Below are 21,602 nucleotides of genomic sequence, written 5' to 3'. Positions count from 1 at the left end.
GGTTTTTAATGGAAATCTGTATATGAACAAACAGAAATGTTCATGATTATGAAGATAATAAGTGATCTGTCAATCTCCAGCTCAGTCTCTCTGGTTTTTCAGACAGTACAGAGAAGAACGTTCCTGCCATGCCCGGTTCCCCAGTGGATGGAAAGACTCATTCCAGACCAACCGTCTCCGTCATGCCTCCTCTACCCTCCGTCAACCCCAGCGGACCTCGACCGGCTGCCTTCTCCACCACAGCATGTGAGACCTGCACACAACACCGCATTCAAACACGCATGCTATCTGCACTATGCAGTATGTGGCATTGGCACTAGTGTGTCCCGTAGGATGACATACTACCATTTCTGCAGTATGCATACTGTGCACAGGATTTGAATTTTCTTCATGCATAGAACACCTGAATAAACTATTGCATTTATCAGCATTTGCAGTATGTAGTGTGCAGTTTGCAGTGCACAAAAGTGATATCAGACATATTTAATGAAGTCATTTGACAACAATGCAGCATATTAGTTGTTTGAAATTTTCATTGTGGAATCATGCAATCTATTCCACATACTATTTATATATTTTATTCAGTAATATCCACTCCCAACATGTTTAATTAAAGTTTTTTTTTTTTTTTTTTTTCTTATGCAGATGGATGAATCAGATACGGATGCCATAGATTTTTAAGTGTATATTGAACTGAAAAAAATAAATTAAATTGGTTCAGTTTAGTTAATGCTTACACAAACAGTAAATACCTTATTGCATTTGTCAACATGTGTAGTATGTAGTATGCAATTTACAGTATCCAGTGTGATTGATAAACCAAAAGTGATTACAGATTAATGAGGTCATGTGACAACAGTGTAGCACTAGTTGCATAATCAGCAATTTCCACTTCTAATGGTGAGGTTTTGATGCTTCTTAGATTTTTTTTTTTTTTTTGTAAATGCTGATGAATCGGAGAGAAAAAAATAAAAATAAAAATCAATGCAATTTAGTTAACACGTATACAAACAGCAATTTTCTTTATGCATGGAATACCTGGATAACGTATTTGTCAAAATTGCAGTATGTAGTATGCAGATTACAGTATGCAATGTGCTTGACTTGACCTTCCATTTCCAGTTGAACACAATCACAGACGCCCTTATACTGGCATATAATCTTTCACCGGAGAAGTACAGTACTTTAAATGTATAGTAGTGCATTTACACTTCATTTCAAAACAACTTAGAATGAGGGAAAAAAGTCATTTACCTTACAGGAGCAACTAATTGCAGTACCAAAATACAAAGGAAAAAAATCACACACATGCACATATAAGAAAAATTGTATATTTGTATATTAAATATATTTATATATAATATAAATTATATAAATACACACATGTAAATACATGTATGTACATATTTTCAAAATATATACTGTGTGTGTGTATATATATATATATATATATATATTTGTATATTAAATATTTATATATAATATAAATATACATGTAAATATTTTCTAATATATATATATATATATATATATATATATATATCACATAATAAATATACGCAGTACACACACATATATTATGTAAACAAAAACTTTTATTTTGGATGTGATTAATCCTTTGACAGCACTAAATAATACTGAGGCATTAATTGTGTGTTTGCAGATCATTGCTAACCACATTTGCTCTTTCTGCAGTGACCAATGGGATCAATCACTCACCGCCGATGCTCAACGCCATTCCCTCTCCGCCTCAGCGCTACAGCAACGGCCCTTCATCATCATCTTCCTCCTCTCTGGCCAATCAGCAGCTTCCAGCCACCTGCGGCGCGCGGCAGCTGAGCAAACTCAAGCGCTTCCTCACAACACTGCAGCAGTTCGGCAACGACATCTCGCCTGAGATCGGAGAGAGCGTCCGGAACCTGGTGCTGGCGCTGGTGGTACGTCTCTCACAAACACACACACACACACACACACACACGCTTGCACGAGCACCGATTGGTCAAACGTGAACCAGAGTTAGCTAGCCATGTGTTTCTCCCACAGAACTCCACCGTCACCATTGAAGAGTTTCACTCCAGACTGCAAGAAGCTACAAACTTCCCCTTGAGGCCGTTCGTCATTCCCTTCCTGAAGGTAAATGCCCAATAAAGAAATAGTTGAGCTAAAAAAGGCAATTCTGTATTCACTCGTCCATGTTACTATTGTTAACCAGGGCTATTATAGTTAACTAAAATAAACTATTCAAACATTTGTTGAATTGAAACTGAATAAACCAAAATAAAATGCAAATAAAATAAAATAGAAAATTGGGATAAAATAGTAAACAGGAAAAAAGGAATTAGAAAAAATTAGAAAAATTTAAATAAAATATAAATATGAGATGGAAACAAAGTAAAAAATAAAAACCTAGAACTGAACTAAACATAAATTGAACATAAGAAAAAAAGTTTAAAATATTAAAAAAATAAATGTAAAACTATTTTTTTTTTTTTTTTAAGTGAAAAAAGCAGAAATGTTGATTTGAGGATTTTTGTGAATCCCTGAAAATATATTTAGGATGAAATTGATGTGAAGCTGCTTGAATTAGACGATTGTAACTTAAACTATTAAAACAATTTTGTTGAATAAAGCTGAACTAAAGTTAAATATACATAAATATGATATATAAATATATAAATGAGGATGAAAACACTAAATGTTAAACAAACTAAAAATCAGAAATGGATTGTAAAAACTAGTTGCACTTAATTACTAACTGCAAATAAATAAAAGCTAGAACTGCTAAAAAGAAATGGAACCTAAATAGTAATATTTAAAAAGAAAAGAAAAAGATCTTAAAATATTATACTGAAAATATCAAGTATATTGAAAATATTTTATGATACCATGCATGACAGGGATGTTGAATGGAGAAAGTGAAAGGTGACTTGTTTCCTTTGGTAATTTACGAAGCGGACTAAGACTTCCAAGAATTCCAGGCGGTCGGAAGTGTGAAACACGACTATAAACCGTTGCAGGTTTCTACAGGCTGCACAGCATATGGAGCTCGGCAGCGGTTAACACAGTCGTGAGAATCTGAATGACAGGCGGCATATGTGAGAGGAGGACCGAGTTAATCATGTACAGAAATATTTGTTCTACTGCTAATAAAAATTACAGAGATGCTCGTTTGTTTGCAAAACATTTTAAAGCTTCCCAGATCATTTTCTTCAGATGTTTAATATATCATATAACTATATATGCTATATAACTATAACTATATGAAAACTGAATTTTGAATATCATCAATACTAAAGTGTTTAGTAATGAAGCCTGATTCACAAACGAATTGTTCTTTTGATGTGGTTCTTTTATCTTAAAAATGCTTTTAAGATAAAATTAAAATTAAGTTAAAATATATATATAAAAAAAAAAAAAACTAACCAAACTAAAAATCAGAAATTGATTAATAACTGAAATAAGTCTAAGTAGAATCACTAAAATGACTCACTGGAAATGAATAAATAAAATAAACTACTAAACTTAAACTGAAATAAAAATAAACCTCAACAGTAATAAAGTAATAATAAAGAAAAAAGGGTATATAAAATCTATAAATAATACTAAAATAACATTTATAAGTGGCTAACATCATAATCAGTAAATATGACCAATACAACTAAAATCAACAAATAAAAGCCATTTATATAATTTAATTTATAGAAGCATTTATCAACGTTTTCTTTAATTAAATCCATCAAATATTATTAATTGTATTAGGATGGGTGATTATAGGGTGACTGGTTGTTTTGGAAAAAAACATTTGGTTGGTGTTTAAGTTATTGTGGATTTGTTATTTTGTAAGGAATATATAAAATTCATCAATGCCTCATTCATTCATTCATTCAAAAAAATAAAATAAAGATACCGATGTAATATTTTAAAATGTATACAAAATGCTGGATATGGTACCATATTTGAGTGACAACTCAATGAATTATCAGTGTTCAAATGAATTGGGCTTCCCATTAGTAACATTAGCATGTTTTACAGAGAGAGATGTGCAAGTTAGTTTACAGGAGGGAGTATCTTCCCCTTGTGTTTGCCAGATGGTTTGACAGAAAACAGTGATATTCTTCATATGTTCACATTACTAATCAAACTCACACGCTCATCATGTAAGAAACGGAGCGCTGGCTCTGGTTTGTTTCATCTTGCCGACTGTTTCTCTTCTCCGTTTCCATTCTTCTGAAGTGTTTTCATATGAAAGATTTGACTATTTTGGTGAAAAGAGCTGTAATGGCGTGCAGAACGCGTAGTGACACTGAACAGACACCACGGCTCCTCCAAGTCTGTTGAGGAACCAATCCCTCTGGCCTTTATCTCCACTCTTATCAGGAAAAATGCCAAAAATGTGCTGGTCAGACTTTAAGAAAACCCCTCCAAAGTGGGTTTGATTACTAACTAGTGATCAACCGATATTGGGCTTTTTGAAACCGATATCTTGGAAAGCAGGGTGACCGATGACCAATATAAAGCTGTTATAATTTTATTTATTTTAATTAATATTTAAGAAATTTGAAAAACTGATTAAATGATGAAAATTGATTAAAAACATAGTGTAAAATAAACATACATACCTTATTTTTCACAAATAAATAAATATTTAATAAAAAATAAAGTAAATGCTGTAAACAACAGGGCACTCAGTATTCTGAGACGTTTGTGTGCGTTGGGAATCATATTTTTTCAAATAAAGCCAAGGCAACACTCATTTTACAAACAGCACACAATGGACATGAATATGACAGATAAAGCGCAGCATAATTTAAAAGTCACAAATTTAAAGTTTGCCTATCGCGCGTCTCCAGTAAAGCTGAAATCTCCTCCTGTCCGCATTCAATTCGCACGAACCGACCGTCACGCCGAAAATACGAGACACACTTCACAAGATCTCACAGCTGGATCCGACTAAGTTTGCAAGGCTTGTGAAATTAAATGTTCATTATTCATTCAAAGATTTGTTTAAATTATAAAAATGCGCATTTGCTGAATGCTGAAGGCAAACGAGAAAGTATTATAATGTTTGCCTTTCTATTACAAATAATATAAAAGCAGTTGTTATAATACTTTTTGTATAGGCATTTTAATTCCTTTGTTTAACCGTTCTATCTGATAATTAGACAGACTTCTATCCGTATTAGACAGAACTGTTAACGACGACAGCAAACAAGAGGGAGAATGTGAGAACTGAGTGTGCTCAGCAGCTCCATCAAAATAAAAGTCGCCTCAAATGTATCGGCCAAACAGGAAAACTTGCCAAAAAATGCCAAATATCGGCCGATATATCGGCCTTGGCGATATATATCGGTCGACCACTATTACTAACAGTGTGGCGTTCAGCTGATGTTTGTTGTGCAGTGAGATGAACGCAGTGTTTCTCCTGCAGGCCAATCTGCCCTTACTGCAGAGAGAGCTGCTGCACTGCGCTCGGGCCGCCAAACAGACTCCAGCGCAGTATCTGTCCCAACACGAGCACCTCCTGCTCAGCACCACCGTCCCGTCGCCCGCCGACTCCACCGAACTACTGCTGGATCCCAACGAGAGCAGCAAGCGCCACAGTCCTAACAGGTACGAACACACACACGCCTGAGAAATTAAAGCTCTTAAATAAAATAGCATGCAAGTACTATAGTAAAGTTATGGTATGGGATACCATTGCTTTATATAAATGATTATTCATACGCCATGTTTTCACTGTATACTATTTATAAAAAATTAGTGCGGTCAAATGATTAATCGCATCCAAAATAAAAGTTTGTTTACATAATATATGTGTGTACGGTGTATATTTATTATGTATATAAATACAAACACATGCATGTATACATTTAAGAAAGAAATATTATATATAAATATTTTAAATGTATAAACATAACATCAATTATGTTAATATAAATATAGATGAAAATATTTTCAAAATATATACTGTATGTGTGTGTTTTTATATAAGTAATAAATACACAGTATATACACAATGTAAGCAAAAACTTATTTTGGATGAGATTAATTGCAATTAATTGTTTGACAGCACTATTAAAAATTAAGACAAAGCTACAGTATTGTTGTAAATTACAATAGTACTGTACAATACAATATAGCTTGTTACTTAAAATAAAGCTGCAATAAAATCTAATATAAATATTAGATTAACTAAATGAAAACTTTTGCCTTTGCAACTAACTGAATTAAGTTAAAATACCATTATTAATAATTGGAAAGAATTAAAATTTAAAAAACATTTGTTAAATTGAAATAAAGCTTAAATAAAATATAAGTATTGCAATTATATAATTTTTTATAAGTGTTATTAGCCATTTTTTACCATTGCATTTTAATATAAAACATGGCACTAAATGGTTGCCATTTTCAAATGTACCATGGTATTGTCATAAGGTCCAAACATGTTATTAGGGATTTGATTCTTATTTTACATTTTTTTTTATTGATTCCAGAAGTAAAGAGAATGGATTTCATGAGCGTCCTCCCGCCTCCCTGGAGCCTCCTGCCAAACGAATCTGCACCATTAGCCCCGCCCCCAGACACAGCCCCGCCCACCCGCTGCAGCTCCCCACCCAGATCCACCCGACTCCGCCCCCTCTGCAGCACTACGCACTGGATGACATCAGCACACCTCACCTGTACAGAGAGCCGCACCGGATCCTGGAGCTCAGGGAGCTGAAGGAGCGGCCGCGGCTCACAGGTAACACACGGCAGCACGCCTTTAACATTCATGTTCACACACTAGTGCACTTCTCATGTTTTTGTTGACGTTTACAGGCAGTAACGGAGGCTACCGCGAGGAACCTGTGGACCACAGACTGACGGACAGAGAGTGGGCTGAAGAATGGAGACATCTGGATCATGTAAGACTGGGTTTATTAAAAATTTGATATCATGGTACAGTATTAAACTGTGAATATCACAAATCAGCTATCAAGAATAAATGTTTTATTTAATAAAAGTTTTGAAATATTAATCAATATCATAATAGTACACCATGGTATTATTAATATTTTTAAGCTTTTATTTTGAGGTTTTATTCATTTTCAGTTCTCATTTTATTTTAACTTTTTGTAATTTTGTTAAGTACTTTTGTCAATTTTATGTTGTTTTTTGTTTGTTTTAATATTTCTTTTTAGCTGTAAATTTAGATTTCAGTTTTACTAATTTTTGTTGCCAAGGAAACGTGTTTCCATCTAATATTTATACAATTAAATATAATTTAAAATATTTTTAATTATTAATAAATGCATTGAGTTGCTGCCATGTGATTGGCTGATTAGCAATTTGTGTTACCAAGCAATTGAACAGGTGTTCCTAATAAAGTGGCCGGTGAGTGTATATATATGCAAGTTATTTTATTTTAGTTATTAACAGTTTAATTGATTCTCAAGCAAATTTCTGAATATAATACAGTAACTCTGTACAGAATCAACATTTTACCCTGTTAACAAACCCATCCCAAACCAATCCCCAACTATGGCTTTAGGGTCACAACTTGGCTATCATTAAATTCAATTGCTACAATATCAATCATTATATAATGATGAGAAAATTAATTAAATAAAATGCAATAAAGGAAATCCAATCTATAACACATCACATTTACACTGTCACAATCAGTATATTTCTCACACACAGCGGTTACTGTCCCATTTCCAAAAAGGTACTTGGACCATTTTTTTTAGTATAGGTTTAACTTGTCTGTCTGCTTATAAGACATTTTTTGAATGCAACCACTCCAGCTAGTTCTACTACCCATTCCTGATAAGAAGGGGCATCCTCTGATCCTGAGCATTATTTCTCTGCCAATCAGTAAACTGATTTGGATCCAGGATTTTGTGTTTGTCTCTTCCCACTAAACATTGGACGTCGGATAGACGTGCAGATCATGTCTATATTGGGTCCGTCGGTCCATGACCAATTCTGGACATCTATTCGACGTCCAAACTAGGTCCACTATTTGGACGTCCAACCATGACCCAACTTGGACGTCATTTTGACGTTCAACATTTGACCTAATCTGGCTTATTTTTTTTGGACGTCATTTGGACGTCTATGGCAGTTGTGATATACACATTAGACGTGCGGTAGACGTCGAAAAAAGACGTCGCCTGGCGTTACAAAATAACCCCATCAATGGACGGAAATTGGACGTCCAAAATGACATGGAAAAGATGTCACTACGACGTCACATTGCGCAGTGGGTTATTTCGTTGTCTGTCCACCCACCTAATAAAAACAGTCTAGGACATAGTGAAATATGAACATCTAAAACCAAGCAAATGTGTTCATGAACCCTTTTCCGGAAATCACCATAGAGCGTGAGCTAAATCTAGCAAGTTATTTTGTGTAACTTTTGTGAATTTGAGTCTCGTGTTCTAAGGTTTTCTGTCGTGTCTCTGGTTGTAGGTGCTGAACTGCATTGTGGACATGGTAGAGAAGACGCGGCGTTCGGTGAGCGTTCTGCGGCGCTGTCAGGAGTCCGACCGCGAGGAGCTCAATTACTGGCGGCGACGCTCCAACCCACATGATGACGGACGCAAGAACGGATCGGCCGCAGGGAACGTCCCCTTCAGCAAGACACACAGCCCTCTGTCGGCAGAGGGAGTCAACACAGGCGAGTCGTTTAGGAGTTCAGAATCATTTCAAGTTTGATTCACCTTTATGTTTATACAATACAGACTGTTTCAAAGCAGCTTTACAGGAATATAACCGAATCAGTGATGCAAACTTCATCAAATGAGACAAATTCAGCTGTAAAGCAGCTCTAAAAACACAATAATGTCATTATTCAGTTCAGTATTGATTCAGTTCAGTTCAAGAACTGTAAATTGCATTAATTATAAAACAAGCTAATAATTCAGTGTTAACTGAAGACTGTTTTAATTCAAGTTTTAGTTCAACAACAGATCACATATGAATCAATTCAGCTATAAGCAGCTCTACAGAAGACAATAGTGTCATTATTCAGTTCGGTATTGATTCAGTTCAGTTCAATAATTAAGTCCATTCATTATGAAACAAGTGAAGTTCAACCATAAGCAGGTTTACTAAAGACAGTAGTGTCGCTATTCAGCTCGAGTCAATTTAATGTTGATTCAGTTCAGTTTAACAACAAAAATAAATCAAAATTAATCAATTATGAATTTGATTCAGCTATAAAGCAGCTCTACAGAAGACAATAACTTAATCATTCAGCTCGATTCAGTTCAAGTTTTGTTGTCGTCCGATAGTTTCAGTGCAGTCAAATTGATAATATTACTGAATATTAAAGGGATAGTTCACCCAGCTGACGGTAGCCATTGACTTCTAAAGACATACTATGGAAGTCAATGGCTACCGTCAACTGTTTGGTCACCGACATTCTTCAAAATATCTTCATTTGTGCTCAAGAAGAAGGAAACTCGTACAGGTTTGGAACAGCATGAGGATAATAAATGGCAGAATTTAAATTTTTGTGTGAACCGTCTTTTAAAACCCAACTAGCAGACCAAGTGTGTGTGTGTGTGTGTGTGTGTTTGTGTTTGAAAAAGGGCCTGCTGATGGAGCAGGTGTTGTGTATTTGAGTCCAGGCTGAGAGAATATCGTCTCAAACGCTGAGGTCTGGACGCGTTCCTCACCACCATCTGTGACCAAACGCTGCCCAGAACTCTCACGTGCCTCCATATCTGTCCCTCCTGCATGCTTCTGAAGCATTTCGATGCTAATTTGCTCATAATATATTTGTTTTTGTGTCCCGCAGACTCTCAGAGGGATCTTCCCCAGCGCGCCGGCTCTGGCTATGTGCCTGATGAGATATGGAGGAAAGCCGGTAAGGGCAGCACCCCAGATGCACCCTGGGAAACCTGTTTTCTCCCCTGCCACCTGTTCTTCAGTCTTGTTTCTCATTAATCGCACTTTCAGACTCAAAGCTCTTTGCTGGTTTTATCTCAAGAAAATACCATGCATGAAACAAAATATTGATGCATGTGTGGTTGGACTCTGCAGAGGAAGCGGTGAACGAGGTGAAGCGTCAGGCGATGGACGAGGTGCAGAAGGCCGTCGCAGAGGCCGAGCAGAAAGCCTTCGAGATGATCACCGCCGAGAGAGCCAAGATGGAGAAAACTCTCGCCGAGGCCAAGAGGAAAGCCACCGAAGACGCCATACAGGTCATCAACGAGCAGGAAGACTCCAGCGAGGTGAGTGTCACGCTAAACACGCATTCATTCAGTCACCAGCCGCAGATGCTGCATACGCTGATATAGCAATGCATCATGAATATTTAAATTGGGTCATTCTTTTCTGGCTTCCTTTTTATGCAAATGAGGCTAATTATAATGCAAACTGATTGAATCAACATTTGGTTATTTTAAAATCTAAACTGGGTGCTAGAACAGAAATGCACAGAAAGTGCATTCAAATAACAAATATAACTATTGGAAGACACAAGATTAAATAAACATACAAATATTACAATATTACACATCACCATTCCAAGGTTTGGGTTTTTATATTAAGACTTCTTTGCTCATAAAGACTGCATTTATTTGATCAAAAATACAGTAAAATTTTAAAATATTTTTAGAATTTAAAATAGCTGTTCTCTGTGAATATCTGTTAAAATGTAATTTATTTCTGTGATCAAAGCTGTATTTTCAGCATCATTGCTCCAGTCTTCAGTGTCACATGATCTTCAGAAATCATAATAATATACTGATTTACTGCTCAAGAAACATTTCTGATTATTAGCAATGTTGAAAAGTATTAATTTTTTCCTGAAAAAATCTTGCTGACCCCAAACCTTTGAATGATAGTGTATATACCATAGTACTACTAAATATAATTACTGACATAAGTTTTACTGTCACCTTTAATCAATTTAATGCCTCCTTGTTGATAAAAAAGCAAAAAATTTAAAAATAAATATTAAAATAAATATTAAATTATATTGCGATTAATCGCATCCAAAATAAGTGATACATGTAAATATTTTCAAACTATATTCTTTATGCATGTGTCTTTTATATATGCATGAATATACACAATACACACACATATATTATATAAACAAAAATGTTTATTTTGGATGCAATTAATTGCAATGAATCGTTGCCCAGCACTAATATAGCACTAATACTATATATATATATTAATTATATATATATTAGATTAAGAGTGACAATATAATTATATATATATATATATATATATATAAAATTATATTGTCACTCTTAGTCAGTTTAATGTGTTTATTTGTCCTTGCTCATTATTTATAAGTGTTAGTTTATAATAATATTTAAAAGTGTAATGTTTCTATATTTATAATGTAATGTTTATTATTGTAATGGCTGTAAGCTGTAATTTTTCTGATTTGCTCACTCTCTCTCTCTCTGGTTGTCAGTGCTGCTGGAACTGCGGTCGGAAGGCGAGCGAGACGTGCAGCGGCTGTAATGCGGCGCGTTACTGCGGCTCCTTCTGTCAGCACAAAGACTGGGAACGACACCATCTCATCTGCAGCCCGGGGCTCCAGACGCAGCCCAAATCCATGCCACGCATCCTGGCCAAAGCTCCGGAGAGCGGCCTGGTCCCGAGTCCAGGCCTGGAGAAGATCTCCAGCAGAGCGTCCACACCAGCCACCCCAGCCTCGTCCTCCTCCACGCCAGACGCCTGCGGACACTGAGAGCCATGGACTCAATGGAAGAAGAGTTTAACTGCTGGATGTGACAGAAGCAGGACAGTCACACACACTTTTCCAGTTTATGGACAGAAGGACGTGTTTTTGGCATCGCTCGGCGTGACTCAGCTTGCTTATTTGGTGCAAATGTGATCTGTTTTACCCGCACACTGTTGTCAGTGTTTGGTGAGTGTTTGTTTGTGTGTGTGAATGTGTCTGTAAATACAATATCAGAGCAATATAAAAGTGATGGATTCACCAAAGCTGTCAATGCTGTGACATGTTCATGTTTCGTTCCCGTTCCAGACAGTTTATCATTATTATCTGACAATATTATCAATGGAGTGTGTGTGTGTGTGTTAAACGTGGAGGACAAACCCTGGTCTGAAGGGACCAGTTCTGATCAGGGTCCAGATGTACAATCAACAGCTTCCAGTACAGATTGAGTGATTTATAAGATCCACCGAACCAGGTCTTGAACCGGTCAGATCATCTGTTTGTGTCCACATACAAAACTCTGCAATCTCAGGAGGATGTTATATGTATATACTTTTATTTTTGTTCCACTTGTAGAGTCGAGGTGAGTCTTAAGCTGTTTCTTTTCCTTGTTTTCCACGTTGGCGTCTTCAGCTACCTTCGTTTCGTACGGTACACCACATGTTGATTTATTTTTTCATTATAAGAATGTGTAAAATATAACGGTGCAAGAGAATCTTTATTTTGTGAGCTACTCTGAGTTTTTTCTTTTCTTCGAAAATTCTTGAATATTGGTATGAAGTAGATATTAAAAAATAAAGACATTAACGTGACCTCAGGCTTTGATGACCGTTGTCTTTGTTTTACCAATGATTTGATCATGTCACGGAGGTTTTACTGTGCTTTGTAGAGTAATAACATTCAAAAAAGTTAATTTAAAAAGAAATACATACGTTTACTATTCGGTTAATTTGATAATCCGTATTTAATTGTAATTATAAGATGTATTGTTACTGCACTGAATGTATTATAATATAGACATAAAAAAATAAACTGTGATCAGGAAACCTGATGAGGTATGATATATACCACATATATAATAAAACACCAGAAACATGACACTTCAGGCCCCAATTCTGAGAAGCCTCACTTTAACTTTTCCCCTACTTATATACATTATTACCACATAAATGAATCGCTGTCCAAAAATCCTCCAGTAACAAATATACAGTGTAACATCCAACATAAAACGAATTCACACATCACTATAATGATCAAATTCAACATTAAACCTCACAACAGAGGTGAATAAATCACACAAGTTGATTTTCAGATCAGATGAGAAGACTTTTAATAAGAGCAGAACCATTCAAGAAATGTGTTGAGATTTAGTGGTCTCTATGGACAAGAAATGAGAATGAGAAAGGGACATTTTAACCCATAGTTTTCCATCTTCCACCACTAGATGTCAGAAACACACTGGAGTACCAGCTTCTAGATTGAGTCAACATGACCAACCCACTGCAGATTTATGCTCACATTTGAGGTGAAGTTGTGTTAGGAAAAAAGTTTGGATTGAAAACCATGTAAACATAAACCTTCTGCGTGTTTATAATGATATAATGCAGATACAACAGTGAGAAATGAATTATTTCACAAACAAATCTCTATTGTGAGAGGAGCATGTGTCGCTTTTCACATTTACTTTGATTTATGGAAACAATTCTTCTTCTGCGCCATCAAGAGTCTTTAATCATAGTTTTTTTGTTTACCATTCTTCCACTTATTCAACAGTTATTGGAAAAAACTAATAAGTAATAAAGTATTTTGACTCAAAATGTGAGTTTTCAACATGCATTTTCAAATACTGTTTAAATAATATGGTAGCTATGGTTTTACCATCTGATACCATCACTTTGCATTTTGAGTTCTTGAAAGATAAAAAACAAACTTAAAATGGGTTGCAATTTATAGTTTTAGAATGATGGAGTGAACCGATTGTGTCATATTTTGAGGCTTTGGGGGTTTAAACATTAACGTTAATGAAGACAGACAGCGTGAGTTAGTCATTCATAACATGCAGAGAGGGGTGTGTGTGTGTGTGTGTGTGTGTGTGTGAGAGAGAAATATCATCTTCACCCACACGCTCATCTTCACAAACATCTCCTCTATCATCATGATACTATAATAAAGCTGCTTGACATTTAAGAGTGTTTTGGAACAACGCGACGTGATTAAACACCAAAACCAGTCCAGAAATAAAATCTGAATGGAAATCATAATATTATTGCTTCACTTCAGCAAACACTTCTGACATTTCTGCCTCGGATTTCTCCGTCAGAGCCAATTTACACGCTAGAAAATCCTGTTCAAAACCTGATCGCACACAGGACTGCGTGTTAAAAACGTCATATTTAGTGTGAATGTGCTTGATTTCATTCAAGAAAATAATGCAATTCAATGCAAAATGAAGAAATAGGCGTCGTTTTCCTCATGCACTTGATTTTGTGTCTCAGTATGTGACGAGTTGGGATGAGACCGGGTTGCTCAGTAAGAGCTGCAGGTGTTTATTCGCTTGATTTGATGCTGAAGTCTGCAGGATCAGCTCCAGATCTCTCCGCTGCTGCATGATGTGATTTCATCTTCTCCTTCAGCTCGAATCATTTCATGAAATCAGGGAGGAATTGAGATTGTGCTTCCCATCAGAGAGAGATTCCCTGCCTCAGGTTCTCCTGTCAATACTTTCACTCGTTGCTTTGCTCAGATAAATGAAGCAGAAGTCAGATATTTAGGTGTAACTGCATTTCACCCCATTTTTTGTATCGCCTCCTTTTACATCTGTTTTCTCACGCTCACTAAATAATCACACACTTTCCTTCAATCACTCACACACACATACAATTGTCTTTCGGTCACAAACGGAGAGTAAGGTCACCTGCGGCCAATAATGAGCTCAAACACATCGCTTTTTAATCAATAATTTCTTAATATTTTATTTTTTTTATATTTTCCGTTTTCATTTTAAAATTGTAATTTGTTTGTTATTTTATGTCTACAGCACATATAATTTTGATAAAACTACAAATTAATTAATAATTTTAAGTAGGCTGCTTCAAGTTCAACTAAATGCAAATGAGAACTGTTTCCTTTGCATTTTATTTGATTTCAGATACTTTTAATAGCTACATTTATAACAAAAATGTTTTTTGAATGATTTAACACCAGCAGAAGAGGGAGAACAGCACATTAATGCTAATAATTACTAAATAATATGAGGACTTTTCGCATTGTTTTTGAAGAACATAGTAGCTACATCCTCTTTGCATTTACAATTTTTGCATATCATGCACCCTCTACATTTTAAAGTATTAAAAGTAGTATGGTAGTTTGTCATTTTCATATATAGGCTTGCATATGATTGGTTTGATCAATAGCATTAACAAACAGTATTACATTTGACTACATGTGACTATTTTAATATATATTAAAGGCATAGTTCATCCCAAAATTAAAATTTGTGGAAAATTAACTCACTCTCGGGCCATCCAAGAAAGGAATATTATGGATTATGGACTTCTATTTTAGATGAAAACACCATAATGATGGATTTGTTACTTGCAAGTTTTTGTCTTCACAATACATTAACTGATGGACTGGAGTGTGATTATTGTGATGTTTTTATCAGCTGTTTGGACTCTCATTCTGACGGCACCCATTCACTGCAGAGCATCCATTGCTGAGACACTGATGCAATGCTACATTTCTCCAAATCTGATGAAGAAACACTCATCTAGATCTCGGATGAACTGAGGGTGAGCACATTTTCAGCAAATCTTCATTTTTGTGTAAACTACTCCTTGCTGTTCTATTATAACACTGTTTGTTAATGCCATTCATGTTTAGTTATTAGTAAGTGTTATCAATATATATCTGTCATAAATAAGGAAGCAGATGTTAGAATGTATTCGAGTGCATGTTTGTTTGTGAGATTTTCTCATATTTTCTAATCACTGTCCAATTACTCTAACTTAAAAGTCCCAATTACTCTCTGTCGTCTGAACTCTCAATGTTTCTGCATCATTTCAGAAACATGAACAGGCGTAAGGAAGAAAAAACACTGAACCGTGTTATTATGAGAGAGCGAAAGAGTCTTTACTAATTACTTGGAAAGATGTAGTACTTCTCACTTCTAGCATGCTGCTTTATATTCATAGGTTCACAAACGCAATCATACAAAGGAAGTTGTGCAGGTATTAGGTGTAACATCAAAAATAGCTGAAGAACAAAGCTAAACACAGAATAATTGTTCCACTTTTATTTTCATTCAATGGACTAAACCACAAAAATTGGGGGGGGGGGGGGGGGGACTAAAGCAAAAAGGTCAAGTTTTTCGGTTAAGATGCATGAATAGTGTAACAACTAGCAGGTTTCCATGTCAACCCAGGATCTTACGGTATCTATGCAGTGAACTAAAGGAATAGATCACCCCAAAATCAGCATTTACTCACACACATGTTGTTCCATACAGAAACATTATTTATATATTTATACGCTAAATATGTTGTAAACCGTCAATATTTCTAAATGTATTTCAGGCACTTCCAATCAACATTTAGGCTTTATTCATAATTTATTTTTATTCAAATGTGTTATGTTCACACGTTATAGACAACAAATATAGTCTTCAAATGTGTCTCATGTGAAGGTATTTTCTTGGATTATAATGAATGGAGGGCTTTTAAAAATATATATATATTTAAATATATTTTCAAAAATATGGAATTAATTACCAAAGAATATATTGTCAGAATACATATTTACTTAAATATATTTTGAAACATATTTTAGCAAATATATTTTTTGTATTAGTATTTTAAAAATATATATATAAAAAAACAGAGTAGCTGTTTTGTGTACAGGTTTGAAACGACATGAGTGTGAGTAAATGATGGCAGAATGATTAGTTTGGGTGAACTAGTCCTCTGAACACCTTCAGGAAGGTTTACAGAGACAGCTGTACATCTTCATTAAATGTCTATTCTATTCACACTTGACTTGAATATTTCAAACTTCTCTTGAGAAATAATCTGTGATCGACATGTTCGTTGCAAATCAACCGACACTCTAAGACAGCTCCTAATCGGCATGCAGCTTCATGTTCCAGTATCCAGAGAAGTAAAAGTGACTTTAAAGGTGTTAGACTCGAGTAGCAGATCATTTTGCTAATGTTATCTTAATTATTTACAAGAACACATGAATTCTTGTTTTTCTTCATGTTGTTTTTCTCTGAGATTGGCTGTTTCTGCATCAAAGCTACTGGCTTCAAAAGCATCATCACAGAATGGAGCAAAATGCGCTCTGATTATCATGCGAGGAATATTACACCCATGCATGTCCGCATCGAGTTGAGCACGATTTAGAGCTGGAGATTCAGACCCTTTCCCTTCATGAGTGTGAATCTGAATTGAATCACATGCTGAATTGAGAATCTACTGAATTGCAACTTCCAAGAAATTGAATACAGAGGAATTTAATTGAAGCTCAAAATAACATAAGCTCTAAAACATAAATATTTACAGCATTACTTTTGGCTAATTATGTCTATTTACATATTTTCCTCAACCGATCAGACTTATTTTGCTAAACTGAGTTAAAATTAAAAGAATTATCACAAAACTGTGCTTCAGACAAATTCAAAATAATTCTTAAATATTTTAAAAATAATAAAATATAAACATTAGCATCAAAAACTGAATCAACTGATATATCATAAATTCTGTGAAATGACGTGTTCATCCACTATAGCTCATAAAAAGAAAAGTAGCTTAAGAAGAATTGAAATACAATTATTTTAATAAAATTTAAATGACTCTATAATTAAATATAATAAAATAATTACATAACTTATATAAAATACTCTTACAACATTTATATGGATCTCTACATTTTCTCTTAATTAAAAATTTAAATAACTGAAGAATTAAATATAAAAAAATAATGAAATAAATTATTTAAAATACTTCTACCGCATCTATATGAATTTCTTTAAATTTCTCTGAATTTAAACATTTCTGCTGCCTGTTTGCAAATTCAATTCAAATTCACAAATTGAACTGGAATGTAAAAGCATCTGAATTCAGTTCTGAATGATGCACAACCCTGTGTACCGTGTTTTGTTTTCAGTGAACTATCAGACATCAGATGCTATCTATAAAATGCAACACAAAACCGGTGTGTGTGTCACACATACAGATGATTCATCTGATATTTTTTAGGTCTAGTTATTAATTCAAAGACACAACGGGGTGATGTTTCAGATCGGGGTTCAGCGGTGGGCGGTGAAGGGTGTTTTGTTGCTGCTGTTAGTTGTTTGTCATGATCCACCAGGACGCTGTGAGAAACAAACAGGTAGATATTAGAGAGATGAAGCATCATAACTCCTCATTAAAGATCACCAGCCAGGGGTTCGTGTTTAATTCCTTCTGCCTACAGGCTGAGACAGACGCATTTAGCTTTAAACAACACAACTAATAAATGACGCATGCTCTTACCTGGCATGAGCATCGTGGAGACGATCTCTGGATCCTCCAGCATGTCTATAATGCAGCGCTGGAACATCTTACTGGCGTCAGACTGCAAATAACTGCAGAGAGATGACAGACGTCAGAAGAAACAACCCAGCTCACATTATGAGATGATATAATCAACAACATCCTCCAGATGAAAATAGCCAGCTCTTTCAGCAATCAAGAGACTTAGTTGAGTTCTGAGTTACATCTAGTTCACTCAGAAATGAAAATGTGAAAGATTTGTTTGTTTCTTCATCAGGTTTGTAGAAATGTATCTCTTCATCACTGTCTCAGCAATGGATGCTCTGCAGTGAATGGGTGCCGTCAGAATGAGAGCTGATAAAAACATCACAATAATCCACACCACTCCAGTCCATCAGTTAACATCTGGAGAAGACAAAAGCTGCGTGTTTGTAAGAAACAAATCTATCATTACGACATTTTTAACTTTGAGCCATCGCTTTTGGCTAAAATACGAGTCCATAATCCATAATAACACTTCCTCCAGTGAAAAGGTCCATCTCCTGTTGTCTCTCACATCAAAATCCACCAGCATATTTGTTTAGAGCTGTTTTGTTTGTAAACGGTGCTTGATCTGTGCAGATTTCTCTCCTGATTCAGACCAGATGACTTTTTAAGCATTATTATGGACTCATATTAAAAAAAGTAAAAAAAAAAACATCTTGATGGATTTTTTTTCCCAAATGCATAACATTTGTCGTTTCCAGATGTTAACTGATGGACTGGAGTGGTGTGGATTATTGTGATGTTTTTATCAGCTGTTTGGACTCTCATTCTGACGGCACCCATTCACTGCAGAGCATCCATTGCTGAGACAGTGATGCAATGCTACATTTCTCCAAATCTGATGAAGAAACAAACTCATCTACATCTTGGATTGACCTGAGGGTGAGCACATTTTCAGCAAATCTTCATTTTTGGATGAACTACTCCTTACTGTTAAGCATCATCTAATATGACACTGAAGACTGGAGTAATGATGCTGAAAATTCAGCTTTGATCACAACAGACAATTACATTTTACAATATAGAAAACTTATTTGAAATATGAATAATATTTCACAATATTACTGTTCTCACTGTACTTTGATCAAATAAATGAAGCCTCGGTGAGCAATAAAAGACTTATTTCAAAAACATTAAAAAATTGTACCAATCCCAGACTTTTAAAGATGTTTTTACTTCTTTATAAGGGAAACACACCATCTATTAAAGCAATCAAGGGCACACACTCCCTCCACAGGAGATAATTACACTGCAGTATTATTCACTGCAAGTTATAATTTACATTTTTATTTCTGAAATTACTTCTTAAATTAGATCTTTGAAGACAATGAGCAGATGAGACCCACACATGAGGTATATGTACTTCACAACGGTGTCATGTGAAGCGTCACAAATGAGATTAAGTAACACAAGATGTCACGTGTAAATCTTCTAGATAAGCGTGTGTGTTCATGACATGTGTGCTATTAGACGAGCCATCTGCTAATTTGAAATGACCCTCAACAATCTGGCTGAGAACAGAGGTGCACACACACACACACACACACACACACACACACCATAATGGAGACATACATTATCATTCAAATGTTTGGAATTTTAAATAATAATGTTTTTTAAATAATTATCTTATGTTCACCAAGGTTGAATTTATTTGATCAATAATACAGAAAAACGTTTAAAATAACTGTTTTCTTTTTGAATATATTATAAAACATAATTTATTCCTATGATCAAAGCTGTATTTTCAGCATCATTTCTCCAGTCTTCAGCGTCACATGATCTTCAGAAATCATTATAATATACTGATCTGCTGCTCAAGAAACATTTCTGATTATTATCAATGTTGGACACAGTTGTGCTGCTCAATATTTTTGTGGAAACGTGATACATTTTATTTTTCAGGATTCACAGATAAATAGAAAGTTCAAAAGAACAGCATTTATTTGAAATAGAAATCTTTTGTAACTTTATAAATGTCTTTACTGTCACTTTGGATCAATTTAATGCATCCTTGATAAATGAAAACATTAATTAAATTTGACTTCTGACCCAACCTTTTGAACATAGACACTCACATCCTGAGGAATCAGATTTTACAAGATATTTTGAAATATAAGAGCTTGATGAAAACATCCCGAGACTTTAAGAGCTCAAAACTTCTTCTCCAGTCCAAAAAGTGTATTTATTGCATCTAAACGGCACAAACGACTCCACAGCTTTCTGGCATCACAAAGATGAACCTCAACACTAGACCATCCACATTCACACATCATCAAACCCAAACACTCCTTATTTATTTGGAGATTTCTCCTTTACTCAAGATATTCAGGTTTCAGCGAGTAAGTGTAGTGGACAGAAGAGAACCGTGTCCATCCATGTACCCAGACAGATGTAGGACCCAGCAGGAGCTTCTGCCCATGAAGGACTGCAGCAGGAGGCTGAAGACGAGACCGTGCTTGTCTTGTGCTCGTAAAAATAGACTCGATTAGGATTTGATTTCCAAAGACCATTGAACTGACTCCCCAAATCATTACGCTGCCACACACACACACACACACACACCTCATCCAGGAAATACGGTCCTGCCAGAACTCATAGATGATGTAGCAGCTCTTCTCAGGAAGCTTCTGGATGGAGACACTGAACGAGAGAAACAAAGAGACCAAGAATCAGTGCATCAGCGTTTGAGAGAACATTCTGGTACTAAAACTAGTCATTAGTCTTTATAGTCTCCAAATTTGCATTTTGGGTTTCATCACACAGTCAGCTATGGGAATATTAACCCTATAAAGCCTAATAGTTCATACGCACATTTCTAAAGCCTCTAAATGATCAACATGATGCTGTTAAACATGTCACACAATCTCCTCCATGCCTTCTGTCGTCTAATTGATAGTTTAGATGATCAAGTAAAAGATCTTGTAGTGTAATTGTACAAACATCCACCTTCAGCTTGTGCTTTACGTCTCAAATCTTGACTGGTTTTTGTCAAGTAAACATCAGAATAACTGCAGTCATATTTCCAGATGAACACTTACTGGACTAATGATTGCCTTGAAGTATGTGTATGTTTGACACATTTCAGGGTTTTGTGCTGCAATATCCTGTCATGTCAAACTAAACATATTGGCGATATAGAGTGGCCACTGATATTTATTCATATTTTTATTATATTAATAATTGATGTCAGTATCTGCTGTACTGTTATTAAGATATCATTGATTTACATTACAAGCATCAGAATTTATTACTTTTTGTCCATATAAATATCAGCATCTGCACCAAATTGCATATTTATATTCCAAATGTCTAATTGCTCAGTTTGAGTC

General features: G+C 35.2%; 2 protein-coding genes across 3 annotated transcripts in view; one reads left to right on the top strand and one right to left on the bottom strand.

The window, feature by feature from the left end:
- Positions 1 to 12,743, top strand: part of LOC306878886 (protein CBFA2T2-like) — a 38,134-nt gene extending 25,391 nt beyond the window's left edge. Inside the window, exons 2-11 of one of the 2 annotated variants that reach the window (XM_079431470.1) lie at positions 103 to 246; positions 1,696 to 1,937; positions 2,044 to 2,133; positions 5,429 to 5,610; positions 6,495 to 6,742; positions 6,820 to 6,905; positions 8,455 to 8,662; positions 9,788 to 9,856; positions 10,033 to 10,223; positions 11,426 to 12,743. In XM_079431470.1, coding sequence (XP_079287596.1) covers positions 129 to 246; positions 1,696 to 1,937; positions 2,044 to 2,133; positions 5,429 to 5,610; positions 6,495 to 6,742; positions 6,820 to 6,905; positions 8,455 to 8,662; positions 9,788 to 9,856; positions 10,033 to 10,223; positions 11,426 to 11,704 — 1,713 coding nt within the window. In that variant the 5' untranslated portion in view covers positions 103 to 128 and the 3' untranslated portion in view covers positions 11,705 to 12,743. The remainder of the gene's footprint in view (positions 1 to 102; positions 247 to 1,695; positions 1,938 to 2,043; positions 2,134 to 5,428; positions 5,611 to 6,494; positions 6,743 to 6,819; positions 6,906 to 8,454; positions 8,663 to 9,787; positions 9,857 to 10,032; positions 10,224 to 11,425) is intronic. The other variant, XM_079431469.1, reaches the window with a different exon arrangement.
- A 5,205-nt stretch (positions 12,744 to 17,948) lies between these two features.
- Positions 17,949 to 21,602, bottom strand: part of LOC306879301 (N-terminal EF-hand calcium-binding protein 1-like) — a gene marked incomplete at its 5' end in the record, with an annotated part of 39,745 nt that continues 36,091 nt past the window's right edge. The window contains 3 exons of the mRNA XM_079432129.1: positions 17,949 to 18,065; positions 18,226 to 18,317; positions 20,836 to 20,913. Coding sequence (XP_079288255.1) covers positions 18,037 to 18,065; positions 18,226 to 18,317; positions 20,836 to 20,913 — 199 coding nt within the window. The 3' untranslated portion in view covers positions 17,949 to 18,036. The remainder of the gene's footprint in view (positions 18,066 to 18,225; positions 18,318 to 20,835; positions 20,914 to 21,602) is intronic.

This window comes from Barbus barbus, assembly GCF_936440315.1.
Source record: "Barbus barbus genome assembly, chromosome: 13".
In the NCBI taxonomy this organism is placed as follows: domain Eukaryota; kingdom Metazoa; phylum Chordata; class Actinopteri; order Cypriniformes; family Cyprinidae; genus Barbus; species Barbus barbus.
This window is presented reverse-complemented; position numbering and strand designations above follow the sequence as displayed.